At 38.0% G+C, this 24,853-nt stretch overlaps 1 protein-coding gene across 1 annotated transcript in view; it reads right to left on the reverse strand.

Annotated features, from left to right (window-relative positions):
• Positions 1-812: 812 nt before the first annotated feature.
• LOC149079577 (uncharacterized) overlaps positions 813-24,853 on the reverse strand; it is a 28,378-nt gene continuing 4,337 nt past the window's right edge. Inside the window, exons 2-8 of the mRNA XM_089240187.1 lie at positions 19,307-19,483; positions 14,935-15,097; positions 11,701-12,045; positions 11,078-11,157; positions 7,124-7,288; positions 3,521-3,575; positions 813-2,134 (exon numbers count right to left, since the gene is read on the reverse strand). Coding sequence (XP_089096313.1) covers positions 1,914-2,134; positions 3,521-3,575; positions 7,124-7,288; positions 11,078-11,157; positions 11,701-12,045; positions 14,935-15,097; positions 19,307-19,483 — 1,206 coding nt within the window. The 3' untranslated portion in view covers positions 813-1,913. The remainder of the gene's footprint in view (positions 2,135-3,520; positions 3,576-7,123; positions 7,289-11,077; positions 11,158-11,700; positions 12,046-14,934; positions 15,098-19,306; positions 19,484-24,853) is intronic.

Here is a 24,853-nt window from a genome sequence, read left to right on the forward strand (position 1 = left end):
GGACGAATGGCGATTTCCAGGCCCCCCCCCCCCCATGTTTTCTTCATGTCGGCGCCTCTGATTCCCTCTATATAACTAAGATAGGTAAGTCTACTACTTAATACAAAATAAACCAGCATTTCAAACAAAATAATTTTTTTTATTACAAGCAACTATTCAGAAAACAGTACGGTTACATAATTCCTAATAAGCCACTACAATTAATACATTTAGTTCTAAAATTTCACACCGGATAATATCATAAATACCCATTAATACATTTAAACATGAATCTTCACAGATAAAAATTTACGTATAGTCAAACCCGGCTATAACAAGGTCACTGTCGCCGAATCAAGCTTGCTGTATATCCGATTGCATAATTACATTTTGGGGCACGGTAGCCCGCAGGTCGATAAGATACTCGCCTAAAGTACCAAAGGATGTCAGAGGTGTCACGAGTTCGATACCCGGTTCGTCCTTGTCAGAAAACTTTCCTGACACAGGGGTACAACAAAAAACGGCGACTTGACTGCAGCAACAAATTGCTACCGCAAGGAGTCCCCCATCGAGGGGTTAGCGCACCAATCTCTCGATGAGTATAAGAAAAAAAAAACAAGCCTGCCGTTCGGAATTGGCAATAAATTGTAGGCCTGGTCTAATTAGCCCTTGTGTGCAAGTAAACACAAATTTTGTGTAAAATTGCATAAAATGAGTGGAAAATCTGAAAGGACTAAAATATTGGAATGTTATAGGGCAGAGGCTTACTATTTCTTCATCGGTTACTGCCTCAAATGTGGGAACAGCATATATATATATATATATATATATATATATATATATATATAGCTAACTCTTAATAATCTTCATCCCAAGCCTCAAAAGCAGAGGGAAAAAAGGTTCTGGACCACATCTGCAGAAGAATCAATTTGGGCCATTTCTTCAACAGCTGATAAGAGCACTCCAAAGCCAAATCTATCATTGTTAGTCAAATAAAATGAATTGCACTGAATATTGCACTCTTTTGCGGCAAAAAACTGAAACCCTCAAAAATGTTGATGGATCCATTTTTGAGAATGCATACTGGCAGGGCATTCCTCTGTGGGGAATTCCCCACGAACTGGTGTGTGCAAGAAATTATGTTCAGAGTGTGTGTGCACACACATGCACTATTTCCAGATCATGTAAGTACTGTGTTAAAAGTCTGCATGCTCTCTGCAGAGTGAAAATGAAGTTTCAAATGGGAGACTGCCTCGAAGGTGGGACGTGAAGTTTCAAATGGGAGACTGCCTCGAAGGTGGGAAACAGCATAGAGCCCTGCTATACCAATTATATTAAGACATTGCAACATAGAAATTAAGCGCACATACATATATATATATATATATATATATATATTCCATAAGCAACAAAGTACAGCACATATTGATTTTGAAACATGTGTTTCGCTTGATGGCATAGTCCAATGAGTTCAAATTAGTATCAATTGAAGCATAGTCTAAGTTCACACGATTCTTCATAAACAATCAATATAATATCTAACATTGACTAAATACTCTACTATTATAACTACTGACAATTTTATTTTACAATATCATGGATTTCAACAACTTGAAGTCCTTAATCAAAGGAATTCAACATGGAATCATTAGTCAGAATCAAGATATTGTTCAAAACGACACAATACAATTATTGTGTAAACACTTGACCATACCATTTGCTCAGCAATTGAAATTTTTTATGCTACATCCTTCAAACACAGGATCGGTCTTTGATTTTGAATAATGTATTCGATAGATTTACCAATTTGTTTCTCTCTTGCATGCGTGGGCAGCATGCAACCTAAATATGTACATCATGACACCTTTTAGGTCAGAATGAACCTCACAAATGCCTCCGCATAAATGTGTGGTCAAGTGTTAACGTTAAGACTGTCAATGCCTGGGGTCCTGGCTGGACCTTGGAACATTGCTGGGCACCACATAAATGTGACAGATAGGTCTTTGGCTATTTGCAGCAGTTTCAGCTGCAGTAATTGTCAGTACCATGGTCGATGCAGTAACTGCCTGTACCGTGATTAGTGCAGGAACTGCTGGTAACATGGTTGATGCTGGAACTACCTGCATCTGGTTGCTTGGAACATCAGAATCGCTGACTAAAAAAACAAAAGAAAGTAGCACATGTTACATAAATATTTTTTTTCAAATAATTCAACACAAAAAATTTACTTTCAGGCACTAACTTATACCAAACTTTTGTACTGGGAAGCCAAACATGCCAGAGGGGAAATATCAGAGGCAAAATTACTGGTTCCTGTGATGCACAGGGCTGTCTTATCGAACTCAGCTGCCCATTTCAGGCATTAAAAATCTTGTATATGGTATATTCATGAAAGTCTTCAATAATTTGCACCCCCCCTCCCCCTCCATGTGAATCATAGGCTCTGTTAGGATTTTTCTGTTTGGTATCTACATTCATATAGTTATTTAATCATTAAATTACTTAAATAATTATATACAGTAGACACTTGTTACAACGAACCTAATAGTATCATTGAGAACAGACATTATGAAAACATTTAGGACTTATCGCCTACCATTATTGTAATAGAATGGTTTCTATAACGTGTGGTCGTTATATATATATAACAAGCATCGAAATTCAAATGTGATCGCTGCCATCCAGCACTGTGAACGGGGGCTGTGTTTGATTGTTCCCGCCGCACTTTTATAATATGATAGTAATTTTGTAACCTTGAATATATATATATTTGTATGAGCTCAGGGTGATATTTGTACCCAATACTACCTTCATAATAATGTTTATGTGCATTCCCAATAGTATAAAAAAGGGAAATTTTTGTAAAGTAAATAATGTATGCATGTAATTCAAATGTGAATGCCCAGCACTGTCAACGGAGGCTCTGTTTGATTGTTCCCGTCGCAGTGCGGGCTATGTGTGTATTTTGTGTTGTATATATTGCATGTTCTGTAAGGGGAAGAGCGAGCAGAACATACTGTTCAGCGCTGTGGACGGAGGTTTTGTTTCTTCGTTTCCCGTCACAGTCGAGGCGCTGTATATATGTAATTTGTATGCATTGTGTATTTAGACCATTCTCAAATCTCTCCCACTTCAACATGCCAGCTTCTTTTTCTTCTTTCTTGTCCACAAGTCTTTTCCACCCTTCTTTTGAAATCCCAGGCTGCGGTCTCCGGCCCTTATGTGCCACTGGGCGCACGTGCAATTTTTCTCCCTAGTCATTGGATTCAGTCACCCATTTTAGTCAAATGGCTTGTACGTTGCATCGAGTTGATGGCTGTCTTCATGGGGAGAACGACGAGAGTAATTCGAAACTTGCGAGCACGGGGCAAGGGGAGCCACCACTATAAATCTTTGCGAACTTTTCCGACACAACTCTGCCTCTTTTGAGGTAACGGAAGTAAGGTGCTTTGCATCAGTCCGGGGCTGTGAGCGGTTCTATCTATCTATCTATAACAAGCATCGACTGTATATATAACAAAAATCAAATGCACTAACATACCTTTTCCATGAATTTGAATTTCACTTCCAAAGGATTCCTCGAGAAAAGAATTCTTCTGAAAAACATAAAAATGCTAATTAACTGTATTATCTCAGCATGAAGCTTGTTGCAAAAATTTACAAGACAATTTCATCAAGGACGGAACTAGAGGAGGGTGGGCAAAAATCTCTCCTAGTTACAGCCCTGCATTTCATTGAGTAAAGTGATGAAAAACGAGAAGTGGTCGGTAGAAATAATACCCAATTCTTGTGTGATACAAGGATAAATATAGAATTAAATACAGTACGGTGTCTTGTGATTCACTGTCCCACAATTACACCACTAAATTTTTGGAAGATGATGTCACTCTTCGCTATTACTATCAAGGTTTCAACAAATGGCTGATGCAATGCAAAGATAAATCTAGAGAAAATTCAACGACCCCCCCCCCCCCCCCCCGCAGGGAATCAAACCCAAATCTTTATTTACACTTGCCGTATGAGAAATCGAGACCAATAGACTGCAAAGGTAACAAATTCTATTTCCTTTGAGCTTGCGTGAGCTGAATGAGCCAGATGAGTGCCCCACACCTAGATGGGTGCATTGTGTTTGGATGCTGTCATTTGGACGTAGCTCATTGGAGGGGAGACATTTGAACTCTTTCTGTTCAAATAACTGAAGCGAGACTGTGCTTACACAGTCTCGCTTCAGAACATCTTACTCATCGATACAATGATGATTTGAACTTTGCTCTATGCTGAACGGCTTAAATGATTCCTGCTTTGGCTTTTTGTAGCCATGGTTAATATCAAGGGTGTGTAATTGATGTTTTTACGAGTAGTGAAGATGATAAGAAGATTGCAATGTGCCAAATATCGATGAAAGTCTGATACTAATTACTTTGAAGACAATTGCATAGGAAGATTTAACCCAAACAACGCTGCAGTTGGCCACTGTTGTAGCCAGTACATTGGTCCTGTTCTAAACACACTGTACAGGCCCGCACAAATAATTACATAGAAGCAGCTGCTGGACGTGTGCAAACAAGTTCGTGCTGACCACCCGACTTCGTAGAAAACTCATAATTGTTTTTAAATTTTGTTTTTTAAACTTGAATATCTTTAAAAAAGTTTTAAAAATTTTTAAATTAAATTTTTTTTATTTTTGATCATTATTTTTATTTTTTTTAAATTAAAATTTTTCAAATTTTTAATATTTTTTCATTCAAATATTTTAAATTTTGAACTTTTTCAAATTTCCAAAATTTTTCAAATTCTAATTTTTCAAACTTTTTAAATTTAAGTCTTTTAATTGATTGCAATGATCTGGCCGATTACCCGGTGCCGAACGGTATGCATCCAAGTGTCTACCATCCAAATATATGTGCTGAACGAGGCCATACATGCAGTGACATATTTACGGCGGGGCCCTTAGCAGACTATAGCCCAGGGCAGTAAGTTCAAAGGGGCAGCAAATTTGAGGAGTGAGTGGCCAAGAAAATTAGTAGAATGAGAGAAGGGTGGAAAAATTTGTATAAAGCCCTCAATAAATCCACCTCTGCTCAGACAGCTAGGGAACAGGTGAGAGAGTGACCAAAAATGTGGTCTAGAGAGTTTACAAAAGAGTGACCCAGAGAGCGAAGAACCAGACTAGTGATTGGCTTAGAGCGTATGCAAGCATATAAATACCCAAACGAGTGATATAGAGTATGTGCAAGCTTGTGAATGACCAAAATATTGACCTGAAGTGCATGCAAGCACGTGAATGACAAAAAGAATGACCTAGAGCATGTGTAAACATGTAAATTATCAAAAGAATGACCCATAAAGCAAGGAACCATATCAGTCAGCAACCAAGAGAGTGTGACCCAGAGTGCGTGTATGCAAGCATGGGAGTGACCAAAAACAGAGGGCAATCACGGGAGTGACCAAAAACAGAGTGCAATCACGTGTGACCAAAACAGTATACAAGCATGTGAATGACTAATAGAGTGACTTAGAGACACAAGTGTGTAAGTGCTGGGAAGACACTACATTATCTTCCCAGCACTTACAAGTGTATTTGCAATAAGTGGGGAGGGAGGCAAGCAGGAACAGGGTGGCGAATTTAAGGAAAAAGTAGTCAAGAAAATTAGACTAGAAAGGGAGAAGGGCAGCAAAACCATAAATACACCTTTGTGTGAAGCCACACATAAGGCCGTGCTCATAGTGAGACGACACAGGAGTGCATAATAGAGACTAGCAACGTAAACAATTGCATTGTTTTGTTCTACACAATACATACTCGAGAAGTGATGCGAAGGTCACTTCTCACTTGCTCGTTTTGATATCTGCGGATTGGTTCGTTACTCTTTTTTTCTTTTCCCTCTTCTATCATCATCATCATCACACTCTTACATTTAACAACCCCTTCGGCTATTTTCTCTATCTTCCTAATCTTTTGCTAGTCGCAATTCTTGGAACTCATACCACTTCGCTCCACTATGAGCGCAGCCCAACTCAGGCCGAAGCTTACATTGCTGACGAATCATCCAGGCTTGGACTGGAGCCCTGTCAGCCTTGTAAGGCCATGGACTGGCATTCACCAATGTATGTGTGTGTGTATGCTCTCAGTGGCATTAACAAGATATATCACCCCCTTTTTAAAAAACCTTATCTTTTAGTAATAATAAACCATTTTCAATGAAACACTTTTCCCTATAACCCCCTTTTTTGCACCTGCTGAAAATCGGAAGAAACAGGCCTGTAACTAGGCTGAAGCAATGGGGGCCTCACACACACACACAAAAATTCACTTATTTAGCATAATAAGCATAAAAAAGATGCCCCCTTTTTTTCAAGGAGGCGCTCCAAGAAAAAGTCTGTCCTGGGGTGCTGAGATGGGAAGAAAGCCCATTTTGTAAAAAAAAAAAAGACATGGTATTTTACTGGGAATTTTGCGATTTCTATGTTGCAAAAAGGGTCAATGTAAAGGTTTCATAAGAGTCCTTGGCTGTGTAGGTCTGCCTTTACATCCTGGTAGGAGCAAAGATTTCTCTTCGACTATTATCAGGTTATCTTCAAAGTTATTTAAAATAATGTTATTTTTGGAAGTATTCATTCACATACTGCATAAAATAATCAACTTGAATTCATATTCAGTGAATTAATTCGTGAGGTTTATTAACAAGCTAGTTAGGAATTAGGTAAGGAGGCAAGTCCATTTTGACAAAGTATGATCAGTAAAAATAATTACACCACCTATTCCACTGTTTTTTTAATTTTACTTCAAGTACTAATGTCGAGTTGTAAGGTACAACTTTTTGTACAAAATAAAAAATATGGGTATTAATATGACCTAAAGCAGATGTTTTGGCATTTTTTGAGTTCCATTTTTTGAAGAATCATCATTTAACTTATCGAAGCATGGCCCCCACATCCTGGAGTAGGGCCCTAGGCTGGGATCTTTTGCGGGCCCCCAGACCAGACATTCACGGGCCCTCTTATGATGTATTTACAGCGTGAAAAAACAAAAAATAATGAAAATCGTCACGGGCCCCCAGGGCTGGAGCCTTGCCAGCCCACCCCTTGTGGGGGCCATGTATCGACGTGATTAAAAATTATTATTGGATTGGCCCAAGCTTACCAAATTTTTATTATCAACAGTAGAGTTTGGATTTTCATCCAAAACGCCACCACCAAACTTCATGAATGCTTCCATGACGACACCATCAATGTCAGAAAAATCACCGCCCCATTCGCTTTCTTTCACCTGAAGGGGATCACCATCATCATGTGAACTTTCATTAACCTGAAATGAAAGGAAAAAGAGCGAAAGTAAAACTTATAAAACACAAGACATCCATAAAAAACTAGTTACTTTTCGTTTAAACTGTGCATTGGTGCCATCTTAAGGCATGGGCCTGGGGGGGAGGGGTAGGACTCACAAAATGAGATCTGGATGAACTTTTTGAGAATTTCGCCTGGTAGGACCTCAGAAAAATCACTTGGCTCAGAGGCCCATGATGCTCTTAAGATGGACCTGCCATGCATTTATGTACTTATACCATGTGCATGATAACTAACCATATATGGATGAAATTCATAAAAAGTCACTAATAACCATAATTTTTGAAGAGCATGGCCTTACACAGGGTGTCCAAGAATTCTTCTGCTAGAATATGAGAGGTTTGATAATGCACATAGAAATAAATAACTTTTGCAATGAAAGCCTATGGTCTCAAATGACTTTTTTCATCACATGTTAACATACAGTTGTACAATCTAAGCCATAGTCTCCAAAATAGAGAGAAAAAAATCCTAAAGGGGAAGTGGGAGGGAAGTGTATTTTCCACACAACATAATAACCTTAACCAGGTCTCCGTGAAACCACTTGGGAGTCCTTGGGGAGGTTTCAGGAATCTGTGAAAGGTGCCTGTGACTTACATTTAATTGGTTCAGGGGGTCTGCTAACTTCATGTTATTGATGTAAAAGTTAGGTATAATACAAAAGGTTGAGAAACCCTGAGTTAAATAGAGAGAGAGAAAGAAGGGAATTTTTTTCCCCTGCGTAACTGACTCCACATCATGTAAACCATGTATATATACAGTGAAACCTTGATAAATCATCACTCAAGTTAATCGAGACATTACGACAGCTTAAGTGGAGTGCCAACTTAAATTAAATGCAGTCAATTAAATGCAGTCGGTTTCAATGTTTATGAATTCAAAATATTATTATAAATTTAAAATGATACAACATTTATCAAAATAGGAATTAAAACTACAATATTAGTAAAATTTATAGATAATACAAAAAAATTGAACTTTTTAAGCATTTAGTATTCAACTTACTGTATTATGGTTAAATACACTGGCAAACTTAGAATTTATACCAGTATTTTTTTCAATCTGCATTAGAATGCAATGCTAGAATAGTTAACATTTCTCTGCAACACACACACACAGTTTAATGCTCATTCATTTCATATGTACATGACACATTTAATTTTTATTGATTTGAATTTTTTATCAGAAGTTCATGTTACACAAATATGAAGTAATCTCTAACACAGGGTGAAATTTTGACTTGAGGGTTCCCTGGGTAGAGCAGGGCAAAGCAAACATTATGGAGCCATCTGAAGTAGGGAAAAAACGTCTGATTTATCAACAAAATTATTTTGTTTAAATTTGTAACCCAAGATTAATGGGAGCCATGCAGAAATTAGGTCCAGCTCGAACAGTCCCTAATGCTTCAAGAACTTCCGTCTTTTTAGTTGGTAAATGAACTTCCTCTGCATCATCCTTCTTTATTTAAGCTGTTCCATTTTGACACATAAGGCTTTTATGGTCCCTTTTGAACATACAGCAGTGTTGCTATCAAGCTTTTTCTTCAAAGGAAGCCATATAAATAATCTACTCCTCTCTCTTGAACTTTTCCATATTGACGAGTAACTGAGGGTTTAATAACATTGTTATCTATGTAAGCTAGACGAGACTGAACAAAAATGATGACTTAATTAAAGTGACAATGTATTAGGGTGAAGACTACCAGGGTTTTACTGTATTGAATTTAATCTTCCATTAAATCATAATCAATCCTTAAATAACGTATTGCTGTCTAACCATTGATCGTTGTCATATTTGTCACTTACCAAATTGCTTCAGTTCCTATCAGGGTATCTAAACATCTCCAGCTAAGCCATTTCCATTCCAGCTGAACTATTCTGGATGATGTTAGCTATTACAGTTTGAAATGTGGATGCGAGCGTCAATCTCCCATCGAAAAGTCTCACCACTAAGAGCTAGGTTCATTACATGTACACGCACATTCTAACATGTACCAATTCGTTAAGTTCCGCAGAGGAGTATGGACGAGGCTCATGTGTGGTTTAGTAGTAGCAGTTTGAAATGTGAACAACACCATATCTTACTATAAATATATTCAATATATTTGCCTTTAATAGAGGCTTCAAACAAGAGGCATATTTACAGGGAAATGCTAATTGGGCTATCGTCCAGGGCCACAAGCTCTGTGGGATGGCAAATATTAGCAGTTGGTGGTCAAGAACATTAAATTAAAACAGGAGAAGGACTGCAGAGCTTTACGGTGTTGCCGCATGTGGGCTACACAAATTTTGCCATCCTTATCTCATTCTATTCTGATTTTCTTCACCCCTCTTTCCTAGAATTTGACTCCCTGTGCTATAACTCCCTAGGTCACGATCCCTGTAAATATGCCTGCATCTATGCGTGCATGCGCACGCGCACACACAATGGATCACTCTTTTTGTTGCTCACTGATCTGGTTCTTTGCTCTCCACATCACTCTTCTGGTAATTCACATGGGTGCACACTGTTTCAATGACTCATGTGATTGCATACAGCTTTGGTCACTTCCATGCTCACCCATTCTCTATGTTCACTCTAAATCATTCACTGGCCTGGTTTCGTTGCTGCATAGGTCATGCTTTTCATGTGCGATGTGCGTGCATTCTTGTGTTCACTCACATGCTTGCAAACTCTCTAAGTAACTTGTTTGGCCATTGTGGGGGGGGGGCTGAAAACTGACATTCCTCCCCATATATGTAAGATTCAAGCCTGTATGCAGGAAGTGGAATGGTGTGTTGTATCCCAATATTCATGAATTATTGGGGAGGGGCACTTCAGTCCCATGGGCGGAAACAGGAAGGAAATGTTAGGGGTGACCCCTCTCATTCTCTTAAAAAAAATTTATTATTAAAATAGTTGGGAGGGATGAGGGGAGAAAATCCATCCCCCAATTCACTGTTGATTCCCATGTTCGAAGAGCCTGTAATCCGCTTATGCTCAGCCCCTCACAAAAATTATTGGGGGGGGGGGCTGCCTCAAATTGCCTCAGCCTCCAAGGTTCTGGTGACCATTAATGGGCCACTTGTGGGGTATACAAAATTTCCTACCCTTCTCTCATTCTACTAATTATTTTCTTGACCACTCATTCCTCTAACTTCCCGTCCTGGACCATCACGGAATGCAACATAGCCTGCTAAGCCCCTCCCTACTAAATACACCACTGGCTTTAAGCGATGAGAGTAATATTGTCATCTACTGGGAAACTAGCAAAGAGTGTTTTTGTTTAGCCACTGAAGATTCCACATGAACCCATCTATATCCTGTCTCTTAATTTTATACCTATCCCATATCCTACTCAAAGCTTAAGCTGAACACCCGCAGGCAAGGTCAAGCTTAAGAAGATCATTATGGGTCCAGGGCAAGGTAATTTTCTAAGGCTCCTCTCTCTGGCTGGAAGCACCAGAGACCACTAATTTGCATATTTATTAATAAAAAAAATCTTAGCATCAGGTATCATTATCATGGCTTTCCAGGACCATGCTTGCATAGGCCTAAACATTAAAAACAGTCCTGATGACAGATCTGAAACACTTCCGATGCTCCTTGCACATGTCAATAGATTCTATATTGGTTGTTTGATACTGTTGTTGTTAAATACCAATTCATATATACTGTTGTTAAATACAAATTCAACGATTGTTAGATAATAATCTATATCACCAACTGTGTGTACACATAATTTATGTAGTGAAATGAAATTGATACACACCGGAGGCAGATCTTTGCAAAGCCTATTCAATTCGTCCTCTAAGAAAATTGCAGAGCAATCACTAATCAAATTTTCCAAAGCTGAAAGTATAAAATCGATACAGTGTAAAAACTGAGTTAATAAATTTAAGACTAAAAACAATACATAGCATTGAATTTATGATTATCCATCAAGAACTTAAGTTTCTAACAAAGAAAGGTTTATAATTGGTGGATGTGTCTTAGAAGAATTTTTTTTTCATAAATAAATTAATAAATGGTAACTGTATATAATATGTGTTATGAAATTATAAATATATTGATAACTTTATGAAATGTATTGCAATACTAATTTCAGTCACAATGTTGCACTCCTTGTTTTTAATGTGGCAGAATGCAAGGAATAGTTCATTTAGAGCGGGGTTCTTAACCTATGGGTCACAACAAAAACTTGGGTTGCAGAAGCTTCTGAAAAGGGTAGTACAAATAAATTTACAGTCAGGATTCTTGAGCTATGGGTAGCAAATCAAACTTGATTTGCAAGGAGCTTCCGAGATGAGTCATACAAATACACATACAGTCCTTACAGATATAAAATTAACACAAAAATTTCTCATGTCATTTTGAGTATGATATTTCACTTACAGTCTGATGTTTCAATCTCTTGATCCAATGTTGAACACACTTGAACAGATGCTGGTGCCATTGGATTCAATGTTGCCAAAAGGTCATCATCTTTGGTAAAGCCTTCATTGAAAGACGACAAATCAACATTCATGAACGAGTTATCATTATAAGATTCTGTGGAGTCTGTATCAGTCAAAGGCGATGGGGAATTTTCCAACGAGAGCGTGTCACTGGAGGCATCCGATGGTGAGCTCATGTTTGCATAGTCATGATCTGAATGATCAAGTAATTGAGCAGAATCTGGTCCAAACATTGCGACGACTGATTGCATACTAAGATGGTTTTGAACTTTTTCCCTGTATTCTGAAAATATTCAAGCACAAAATAAAGAAGCGAGTTACAAAAAAACTGTAGAATTTCGAAGAAATTGGTATATGTCAGAGTGTGTCCTCTCCAGTGTATGAATTCCTGCATATGCCTCGGTTAAGGCCGATTTATATGAGTTAAAGTGATTTAGTAGTTAACTAAATTTAAAGCCCTCAAGCCCTTTAGAATGAATACCAACATAATGGTTGTTAAGTTGGTAAGTGTTATAAGTAGATAAGTAGAATAGAGTCTGGACAATTTTTTCCATTAAAAAGGCACTATGCACATGCGCCAGTGAGTGTGGCCTCATATTCAATGATCTTTTTTTACCTTGATTACTTACATAAGAACCAGGGACGCGCCTAAATATTTAGCCGCCCGATGCAATAATAGCTTTGCGGCCCGCCCTCTAAAACAGGTTTTCCCCCCCATTCCATTGGTATCCTGGCGCATGCCAGCTTTACATTGTCACCCGAGAATGATTATCAAACTACTATTTACTTCATTATGATTAAAAAAGCCTTTCTTTAATGAATTTAGACAATAGGGTTAATACTGCCCAGCAAAGCAAAAAAATTTCAAGTATGCCCCTGGAACCACTGCTCTACAATATCTGTATACAGAGAACCATGAGAAAGGACTGCTGGGCTGAAGAACCAATTATCTACCCAGGGTCAGAGCTAGACTCTCTTCCCGCCGTAGTAAGCATTCATTTTGGCTCCCTTGTGTAATTTTGAATTAATTGATTAAAGGAAGAATTCAGCATCCCATTTGGGCCAACACCCAGGATACCTATATCCCGGCATAAAGAGGAGGATCTGTCAAAACCCTAGGTCTGCGGGTTCAATGTCTGAATATTAGGGGGTTCCCTGTATTGAACAGAGATTCAAGCCATACTTTTTAAAGAAATTAAATAAAGTCAAAGTGTGGAATCAAAGCATTTTTATCCCGTTTTGTGGCCCCTAAAATTTAGCGGTCCAGTGCAGCAGTACCCTTCGCACTTGCTTAAGTCCAACTCTGATAAGAACACACATTTTAAAACACTCAGCAACTTAAAATTTAGTTAACTGCCAAATCACTGAACTTGTGTAAACAGGCCTTCAGATATGCAAGACATTTCGACATGCACCAATTCGTTAGAAATTTCTCATAGAAATGTTCATGAGGTGCATGTATGGTTTAGTAGTAGATATAGAGTAGGACTTCTCAAATCCAGACTCCTGGAGACTTAGATGATTCCAGAAAGGGGGAATCTTCCGGATTATGAATCCAGTTTCATTTGCTCCCTAATTTTTCATATTTAAAGCAGTAACATGTCTTTTCGAGCATTTCTATTCATATTTTCATTTAAATAAAAAATTAATGAAGCATATATATGCAAATAGAGTAACAGATAATTTAATAAAAATCATAATTTCTAATTTAAATATTGTTAACCATTGAAAAAAATCACTTATTAATTAAATATTTTTTTTGTAGTCATTGCTTGGATTGGGGGGGGGGGGAAGAAAAATATAATTATTTTTGTTTTTGAAGATAACTTGACAATTCAAGTGTTGTCAATACATGTTATATTCACAGAAAATACAAATATCATCATCTTCAGAAAAATTTTCTCTGAATAATTGCACATATTGACAATAATATTTGAATTGTCAAGAGTGAGTTGAAGGATTTTGAAATATTTAGTGAGGCAGTACTCCTCAACATACATAAACCATACAGAGTAGAATGCCTATTATAATTTTTTTTTCAGAAGTCTGCAGCTTTTCCCATTTGACTAGTGACCACACATCCTGTATTTGCCGGGACAGTCCAAGTTTTTTCTGTTTGTCTGGCTGTCCTGATTTTTTTGCAAAAATGTCCCAGTTTTTCACGTATTTTCAACGAAGCCAACTTGACTTTTATTCTTCAAATCAATGATTAAAATTATCTTAGATAATAAAAAAAATTAAGAGCATCGCACTACATTAAAAAAATATTCAAATTATTTGTTTGTTTGATGAAATCTCAAAATTTCCTATGACGCTAAGAAATTTCTTACGCAGACCAATTTTGGAAAATATTTTCCCCATAGTTGGATTAGGGATGGCCACCAAGTCCAAGGCTGTGTGAGATATTACACTAATCTTGACAAATGCAACCAATGCAGTTACACTCAATCAAATACAGCCAATAAGTTCATTGCTTGTATTTGTTAAGTTTTGCAAAAGAACTGTCATAAAACTTTTATAGTGTGGCCTAATGAAATTTCCCTTTTCATAATATTCCCCCCCCCACTTCGCACATTCAAAACAAATGTGTTGCCATCTATTGATGAAAACACTTACTGAAGATTTTAAATGACAAATTATTTCTAGATCTATATTTGCATTTCTCATTTTTTTTAACACAAAATTTCCAAAAAACCCTAAACAATTTTTCCCCATTTTTTGGATCTCTGGCAATAGCGCCCTGTGAGACAGTTGTAGTATTCACACTCACAGTTGCCATCATTATTTCCCAGAAGCTCAAAAACCGCAGGGGACACCAACAATAAGGGGTACCAAAAAGAAATAAAATGACAATGTACTAGACAATGGGCCAAAACAGAATTTGGGTGAAGAAAAAATATCGAAAGTCCTCGGTTAAAATAAAAAACTCGACCAGAGTGTCTGGATTTGGGAGGTCCTACTGTACAACAAAGATATATATTTCAATGATGGAAAGTTGAAAATAACACATACATCATGTTTTATCATTGCAATGCATGAGTAGATGTTATTCAATCTTTATATTAAACAGGAATATTTGGAATTGAACCCCACCAATTCAAGCAAATGGCATTTAAAATATTGAACAAAAAACTCCCTCTAAACCTATTAAATGGTTGTCAAAGTTTGTTACCTCTCAATGCATATTCTTTTATCTGGTAAACTCTGTAGGTTCCCGGAAATTTTTCGGAGTCATGGATCTTTTTCAAATATTCGGATCTCTCTAACGCTGAAATAAACCTTTGCCGAGGATCACAGCGATCATTTTCTTTTTTGCGACAAGATTTCACATAGTCCTATCATGGAAAACAATTAAGTTAGATAAAAAATTAATATCAACAAATTTTTTTCACAAAGTGATTGTTATCATATCTCACTCATATTTAGTTATAGAATATATGAGCTCAAATCCTTTAACAATGAAACTTTGATTTCAATAAAACCTTGGTACAGCGATATTCGATATAACTCTAAAAGGATATTTTGCCAAATCTTGTTTGGAATTATCTATAGTATAATGTTAAATTTCTCCTGATACAATGATATATATCCTTCACTATGAAAAATCCCTCTACGACACATGGGCGGAGGTACAGGGGGGGCGTGGGGGGCATTGCCTCAATCTAACGATATTCTGAGGACCAAGAAAAAATATTGTTGCAGAAGAGTTATCGTAATATAAAGAGGTAGCATTATCATCTATCACCACCAAATCTATGCTGTTGTTGGTATCGCTTCTGAGTGAACGTTGTTATTACCACCATAAAATGCATTTGTAAGTATTTATTCGCAAAATAATTCTAATTGTTTGGTTGATGAATTGCTGGTCGTTTCACCACCTGTAAACTAGTTTATCTCACATTACTCTCTTGTACTACACCGGAAGTAGCTTCATGACAACTTCATTAACAATTTCAGGGGATAGATAGTGGAAATACCAAGGTTATTAACTGTTTAAAAGTTTTGCCTGAACACCATTGGGATGCTAGGCAAGACTTGACAAAAATGAAAAATTTGTGCCAGGGCTATTTGCCGGCTTACAAACTGGGCCCTTCTTGGAGGACCCATATGAAGGAAAAGATGAGATCATAGTTGTGTATGACAGTGTAAATGCACGTATGTCTGTAAGAGAGAAGAATGTCAAATTCTGGGAAAAGTTTTTGGCGTGGCTCAAAAAATTTTTGCCTGATGTAAAAACCATGAAAAATTGCATTTGGGTGCTGTGAAAGGGAACTTCCCTGATTTGCCTGTCCACCACTCATGTGGTGAAATATATGTTGGTGTTTTGTAAATTGTTATTTGCCCTCATCACATTGTCAATATTCTGCTATAGTTTCGGGCAAAGGTATTCTTTTTGATGAAAGTGTAGACCTACACAGGTTTCAAGATAAAGTTTTATTTCCTTACGTTTATGTGAGGGAAAAAGGAGTGAATCTTGTTTGCACTTGTTCAGTGTGTCACATGGTGCAAATATTGTTTCTTTTCAATTTTGTGCTAAAATAAAGAAGAAAGTGACAGCGAGTGCCTCATAACACTTCATGTTACCAGGCACCCGTGTTCAGTTAGTTCTCTGGAAAAAAAGCCAACTTTAAGTAAAAATTACATTTTGTTTGCTGTAATAAAAAAAAGAATGACCATAAATAAATAAATTCAATACTTGCAAAAGGTTTGACTGCTAATCTGAACTTATGCAATCGATTTGAATACAATGAATGAATGAATGCCAGAACTTATCTCGTTGCAGAGATCTCTTCCAGCCCAGCAAAATTTGATACAAAACTGTTTACCAAAAATGTGCTTATTTTTGGGCACACAATATGGCAGCAAAAAGAAACTGTTGAGTGCTTTACACTAGAAGGATGGGAACTTTGAGAAATCGACATAGAACGGCGGAAGGAATAAGGATAAGGACCCTAATAGGAAAATTTAAATATTTTTTTTACCACTGAAACTTTTAAAACTCGCATACATTCAGTTTCTCAGTCATATTTTTATGACAGACCTTATTCACCATTTATAAAAAAAAATTTCTTGGAATTCTGGGACAAAATGGCTTGTGTGATTAACACACTGATGTATTTTGATATCTTGATAAAAGTTTTGAATGTTATTCTTTGAGCTCTAATCATTTTTTGCTTAATTTTCTCTTGACAGTCCACTGACAAGGTTTGAAGAATAATATGCTTGAGGAGTTTGCGAAGAGATTGCATGTGCAGAATGAAAAAAACATAAACAGCCACCAAATCCTGAGCAATGTAAAATACACGTAAGACAGCTTTTTAGTGCAGATTGCATTGTGCATTGAATGAATTAATTTAATCGAAAATATCAATGATACTCATTATTAGAGTAACAAAATTTCTTCTGGCAGAAATGTTCACTTTCCCCGCAATTTCAATTTTGTGTGTGCATAGTACACGCAAGACCTAGATTTTCTTACCAACTGCAGAACTATTTCTTTGCTCAAGGCAAAAGCTTGATATATGGTAAAATAAGGGCTTCACACATCATCCAGCAGGGCCCCTTAGGCTGGGATATTTGGTGGGGCCCCCCAGAGAAACAAAAAACGATGAGAATCTTCCAGTTCCCCCTCCTCCCAAATTCTAGAGATGTATCCATGGATAAAATCATGGAAATTTTTATTTATTTCATTGTGCGACATTATACCAGAAAATGAAGTGCAGTAAAAGTGCAAAGATCCAGAGAAACGCTAAATGTATTGAATAGTGTACGACAACAAGCTCTTCTTCAAAAGTGTACCCTTAAATGATATGAATTGGGTACTGGAGAAAAGCAAACACCATGATAGAACATCTGTTTCCTCAATACTGATGTTCACACAAGAAGACCCTTCATTTCAGCATGTTTTGCAATCATATTAGGAATTCACAAATATATTGAAGGTGATTTTGAATAAAGTAAAAAAAATATTGTAACGAGTTCGAAATATCCTCAAGAAATATTTCTATCGAGGAATTTCTCATGGTAAAGAATATTGTTATATCAAAGTAAGTTTAAAATGATTTCATTGTATTTTGTCTGTCGTCTTGAATTTAATTTTAAGTTCGTCATTTGTATTTGTTCTTCCGAGGGCAACTGAAAACATCAGTATTTTACACCACACGATCACAGAGAGTATCAATAAAGCCAGGGGTGGCTTTAGCTCACCTGCTACCTGGGTGTAAAATCTCATGTGCTCCCCCCTAAAGAGAACCTTGGTGGGAGTCTGAAAGGGCTTTATCCAAGGAGGAATCATGTCTGCTTTTTTTGGTCCAGAATAATTTCACTGTTTTTAATTATGTCAGACAACTTTTTCCATATTTCAGCTCTTATTGATGAGCCATCATATTTCACATCCTTTTTAGATTTGAATTTTTCAATTAATATAATTTTTTTAAATACAGTTGAACCTTGTAAATTCCAAAATACCTATTTCAAGGTTCTCATGGTGGAAACTGGGGGGATCGCAAAGGATTTCTTGGTTCTCCAGGCTCTTGACAGGTGAGAACTCAAATTCTTTCTTAGCCTTTAGTTGACCGCTCCTGCAAAATTACTTGACGGGGGGGGGGGGGGGAGTAGCATATATTTGAGTGCAGTGGGGTTCTTGGTGGCTTATAGCTCAGAGTGGCAAGTTCGGTGGAGCAGCAAATTTGAAGAATGAGTGGTCAAGAAAATGAGTGGAATGGGGGAAAGGGCTGCAAAATGTGTACAGTCCACAGGGTACAAAAACGGCGCATCCACTTCTGCAGAGGGTGTGGGTACTAGGTCAGTGAGTGACAAAAAAGAGACCTAGAGTGTCTGTGAGAGTATGAGAGTGACTAAAACAGTATGCAAGCATATGAGTGACCAAATGAGTAACTTGGAGGCACAGGCAAATGTATGGGGGGGGGGGAGAGCAACCTGGTTATAGCACAGGGCAACTAATTGGAGGAATGAGTGGCCAAAAAAAATAGACTTTCTTTTTATTGGACTAAAAGGGCGGTGAAGCAGTTAATCCGCCTCTGAATGGGGGAACCAAATGCACACTCACCCCATGTGATAGAGTCTATTCCTGTTTCTGATATTGCCTCAAGGCCTGCTTGTTCTCTGTAGTTTCCTTAACATTTTCATCATCAAGAGTGGACAGCATGTGGTGTAGTGACTTTTTATTAGTGGAAAATGTGAGAAATTTGTATTTTTGAACGAAAGCTTAGGCTGCCACCCCTTACAACTTGCCACTCGAGTACACCCTCACCTAAGCTGCCCCTGAATAAAGCTGTGACGAGATACTATATTGCCTCTCGACATAACGATAACCTGTACAACAATATTTTTTCTTGGACTGCACGGTATTGTTACATTGAGGTTTCACTGTATTTATCTGTATGACCAGCACATAAATAGGTGGTCGTGCATTGAATAAGGGCTTTAGAGTAGGATATGCAGCAATTTCTTTTCATTTTTTTTTAATCACTCTAGAGACGCTTTATTCATATACGCATGAAAATTGATTTAACTATACTTACCAAATAGATGTTCAAATGATCAGGTGTCCAATGCCTATTCCTTTTGTTTAAACAAATTAGTGCAAATATTCCTTTGTCTTCATCTATCCAACAGAAATTTGAATAGGCAGGAATTCTGCTCAGAGCAACCAGAGCGAAGAAAACTAGGTTTGACCCTTTCACTGGCATTTTTACTATCTGTGAAAAAAGGGATAAAAAATATAGATGACTTTTTATTTATTTTTTCTGATGTACTTTAATTTACCTATTTATGTTGCGAAGATACAGCTGAATATTCACAATATAAATAGGTCAATATACTGTTACAATCTGTGTCCAAAGTCTAACATCTTTGCAAACTGGCCAGCCACCGGTGAGTCACTTTGAAGAATTGCTATTGTTTGAAGTCTGGGCAATGCACAAAGTATCCGGTCACTATACGAGGATGCGACACAGGGGTACAACAAAAAACGGCGACTTGACCGCAGCAAAAATGCTACCGCAGGGAGTCCCCCATCGAGGGATTAGCGCACCAACCTCTCGATGAGTATGAAAAACAAGCCTGCCGTTCGGAATCGGCAATAAATTGTAGGTCCCGGTCTAATTAGCCCTCGTGTGCAGAAAATGACCGTGGTGCGACAAAAATGATCAAATACGAGGATGCTAGACTTTAGACTGGAATCATTTATATAAATGTGAAGAAGTGGTATTAACTAAGGAGCGTAGCAGGTTATGGCATGAAGGCAGCAAGTTTGGAGAGACAGCAAAAATCAAAGGATTTTTCAAAATAAAAAATTCTAAATAAGAAATTCATTTTTATTTTAAAATACGTCTAAACCAGCGGTTCTCAACCGGTGCTCCGCAGAGCCCTTGGGGCTCCGTGTGCACTTCTTAGGGGCTCCGCGGTGACTTGAGGAAAACAAAATAAATAAGTAAATTTGATAGATATATATAAAATGAAAAAAAGAGGCCTACAGGGTTCCACCATAAAAATTATATACAAAAAGGGCTCCTCAAGTCAAACAGGGCTCCGATATAAAAGTTATGTACTGAAAAGGGCTCCGCAAGTCAAAAGAGGTTGAGAACCGCTGATCTATATCATCTAAGTTGTTCCTGAAACGCGGATGTGTATCCCTTTTGAAGCACACGTTAACATCTTAGGAAAATAGCTTCCATTGAGTAACATGGCTAGAGAATCCATTCAAATGTCATTTCCCATGTTCTTTTTTTTTTTTTTTTTGCGAGGACATTGCACATTCTTGATTCTGGCATGACGTAGCCGATATATTGGTTATTGTACAAGCAGAATTTGACAAAATTCTTTGTTACAAAACAAATTACAGTATGATACATGGTAATTAGCTCAGCTGAATAAAGGCATTTTTTAGTTTTGACATATTTTTTAATAAAAATTTCTTATTTGAAAGTTTTTATTTTGGAGAATCTCTCATGACCCCCCCCCCCCCCCCCAGTTCATTGACACGACCCACGGTTCGCGCACCACGGTTCGCTCTTACCATGGTTGAATAACAATGTGTTTCAACAAATGAATTACTTTCTCGCTCATTATTGAGCAACGGAATCTCCTAAAAATACATTTTGGAGGTGTTGAAACGTCTGTTGAAAATCATTCGTGTTGGAGATTCCATTCTGGTAAGACGTGTTTGCGTCTAATCTCGAAGGAAGGCCTCTGTATGAGGCTTAATCTATATTCAGGTAAGAATCACAGTTTTTAGGGCTTCGGTCGTGGGCATTGACACGGTTAGGTAGCTCTGGGAAGGGTTCCCAATGTCTTCGCTTGATGTTTTTGTGGTTCGTTGTTCTTTCTCCCCTGTTATTTTGGCTTAGCTCTGTGGACCAGAGAGGTACCGAGCATCGTGACCCCCGGCAGTTTGAGTGAGCGAACCCTTTGCATTCGTCCTCTCTGCATTTGGAGGTCAGTTGCTCAGCCACTTACACTCAACATCATCGTGGCAATGGTATCACTGGCTCGTGTTTCGAGTCACTGTGCCAATGGTGCCGGGTTTTGAGGTGGTGGGCTAAGGGTTCGCAGAGCAGAGCAGAAACCATTTCATTCAAGACAACTGCAGTCAAACGTAGGTATGCACACTAAACCACTGTGGTGGTCGAATGCAAGAACCCGGGTTCGAACTCTACCGTCATCACAGTGGTGGTGAAGTTGGTTCATCTGAAGTTGGTTTTCTGTGGTTCCTGTAAAATTTTCATCGGGATGGATAGGATTGACTACAAGTTATCAATACACCGTTAATCGACTGCTTCGACAAGAGGACACTAGTACCGTTTAAACAGTCTGAGCGGAATGGGGTGCTCCATCCCTCTGTCATGTAATCCTTGATCGATCAAACTTTTGATTGCTCCTGTGATATGATTTTACACAACTTTCTATAATTTATTATTGGTGCCCGTTGCACTTTAACTTTCACTTGATTTATTTGATTCTTCGATTTACATAATGTTCATTACGATGCACTGCATTTAATCTTTGGCGTATCAATAAATTCTGGTTTTACCTGAGATACCCGGTTTCTCCCTCCCCCGGGGGGGGGCGAAGTGCTTACATTGATTTTTGTGTCAGTCTGGGTGTCTCGCGGTTTCTCCAGTTATAACCCAAGTGACTCCACGCTGATCCAAGGAAAGCCGCCCATTAAGTAAAGCCACCCATTTGCTTAGCTTAAGAGATTTAGAAAGTATTAATTTGTTTAATAGCGTAAATAATGAGATGATTAAGTACAGTAAAACCTCTATTTTGCAGTCACTGGTGGGACGAAAATAAAATTCGTCCGTAAAAAATGGGTGGCCGTTTATCAAGGATTTCAATGGTATACTTTGAAATGAAGGGAAAATATTATTTGGTCGTAAAAGAGGGGTGACTCCATCAGTGGAGTGTCCCCATTAAGAGGGGTTTCACCGTACTACTTAACCGCACATGTGCATCTCGTAAACATTTCTCTGGGAAATTTCTAAGGAATTTGTGCATGCAGAACGTGTGTGTGCATATGCGTGACTTCCAACGTACAGTCAAACTAATGACTTCGGTTGTAACGACACCTCGGCTGTAATTATTGACTGTTCGTACTCATTCCCATAAAGAATAATGTTAATGAACATTGCTTATAGCGTCGATAAAATGCAACCACCTCGGATACAACGGTGAATTAAATTATTAAATTAAATTTGTGATCCTCACGTATTCCCAAGGGATCAGCATGATCCGTCCAGCGACTTTGCAGGACCCAGACATGCACAGTGAGAGGCTAGCTTCCTAATGGCTCGACTGCCAGGCGGCAAGCGTCACTTTTATTTCCATGCTGATGACGTTTTCTCAAGAAATTGTTGAGATTAGAGCTGATTACATCCAGGGAATGTTCGTCTGTTTTTTATACCTAACGTTGGGGGAAAAAGATTCATTGCATGTAAATCGTAACAATCGTAAAATTTGTCAAACAGGCGATTGTTATATCGAGGTCAGGTTTCAGAATTCGTCATATATGAGCTAATTACAGGTGTTATTTCGAAGATGTTCGGAAAAATTCGCTAAATCAGAGTTCATTATATCTGATTCCGATAGTCATCTGGATAATAAAATGTTACCACGGAAATGAGACCGATTTATCCCACTTACCAATACGAAATGTCGATTACGCATAATAACCGGCAAATGTGATGAATTCAGCACGATTCATCATGTCATGGACGACGCTTGGGTATTATGCATAATCGACGGTAAAAGTGATAAATTTAGGGAAGTTTATCAAACTTACAAAAATGGTAGGGGATTACGCAAAATAAACGTATTTATCACATCTACCGTAACATTATCACCCTAATTATTATAAAGAACACTGATTAACGGGGGGGGGGAAACGAGTCGCTATAACCGCTGGGTTGTTGCATTTTCATTGACAATAATGTGGGATGAATATATTTATGTGATTATAATTAATTATAGTCATACTGAGTCATAATTATCATGATATAATTTATAAGTCATGTAAATAATCTTAATTATTGATTTCAAAACTTCAACTAAGCCTTGTTGAAAATAGAGAAAAATAAAAGGGGCAAGGTTCGTTAACATTATTCTCTATGAGAATTAGTTAGAACCGCCACTTATTGACGTTATAAGTTGTCGTAACAACCGTGGTCGTTCTAAGAAGGTCGTTGAGCGAAAATATTGGAAGTAATATTGAAAAATTATGCAAATCAGTCATTATTGAAGATTCGATATATCTTATATCCTCGATTCATGGGAAAATTCGCCGACAGCAATTCATCTCGCCAAGCAATTCACCAATATGAAAATTTCACGGACAAACAGTTTGTCACGAGTGAATGAGTGAGCGAGCGAGTGATTGAGCAAGTGAGGGAATGTGTGAGCGAGTGATCGAGCAAGTAAGTGAATGCGTGAGAGAGTGATTGAGCAAGTGAGTGAATATGTGAGCAAGTGAATGAATGTGTGAGTGAGTGATTGAGGAAGTGAGTGAATATGTGAGCAAGTGAATGAATGTGTGAGCGAGTGATCGAGCAAGAGAAGAGTGAATGTGCGAGCGAGTGATTGAGCAAGTGAGTGAATATGTGAGCGAGTGAGGGACAGAATGAGAGAGAGAGTTGGTGAATCAGCCAGTGAACAAGCTAGTAAGTCACTAAAGTGTTCATGTGCTCACCAGCTCACTCACTCGCTCACCTGCCCACTCACTTGTTCACTTGCTCTTTCACACGCTCATATATTTACTTACTTGCTCACAAGGGCGTAGCGAGGGGGGGGGGACTTGGGGGTCTGCCCCCCCCGAAATGTGAGAAAATGGCCGCAAAAAAGGGAAAAAGATGGCCAAATCCATTGTTCTGTCACTTTGGTCCCCCTCCGAAATGAAAGTGGTCCCCCCCCCCGAACGAAATTTCTGTCTACGCCCCTGCTTGCTCACCCACCCACTAACTCTCACTCACTCACCTACTTATTTTTCCACTCACTTGCTAAGCACTCCTTCACTTATTCTTATTTCTCATTAACCGTCACTCGCTCAACCGTCATTTTCTGTTATCCGTCATCGTTTTAAAAAAAATGCATGAGTATGAACCGAAACAAACAGATATCTTTAAAATTATCCACGGATTACTTTTACACCCTACTGCAGCGGTTCTCAACCGATGCTCCGCGGAGCAGTTGGGGCTCCTTGTGTGCTTCTCAAAGGCTCCGCGGCCACTCCAGGGAAATATAAAAAAACAGTTATTTGAAAAAAAAAATTATAATTACTTTAGAATAATAAAAATTAATCAGTAATTTTGCTAAATAAGTAAAAAATAGGTCTACGGGGCTCCGCCATAGAAATTATATGCCAAAAGGGCTCCGCGAGTCCAAAAAGGTTGAGAACCGCTGGTCTAAACTAAAGAATGTCTTTATTCAGCTGAGCTAATTACAGTGTATTGTACAATACAATTTTATGAAATTCTACTTGTACAGTAATCAATATATCGGCTCCGTCACGCAAAAATCACGAATGTGTAATATGTCCCTGCAAAAAAAAAAAAGAATGTGCGAAATGACGTTTG

The sequence above is a fragment of the Pholcus phalangioides genome, unplaced genomic scaffold (assembly GCF_987345545.1).
Source record: "Pholcus phalangioides strain wild (caught in Gottingen) unplaced genomic scaffold, Ppha-v1.0 ptg000012l_1, whole genome shotgun sequence".
NCBI lineage: Eukaryota > Metazoa > Arthropoda > Arachnida > Araneae > Pholcidae > Pholcus > Pholcus phalangioides.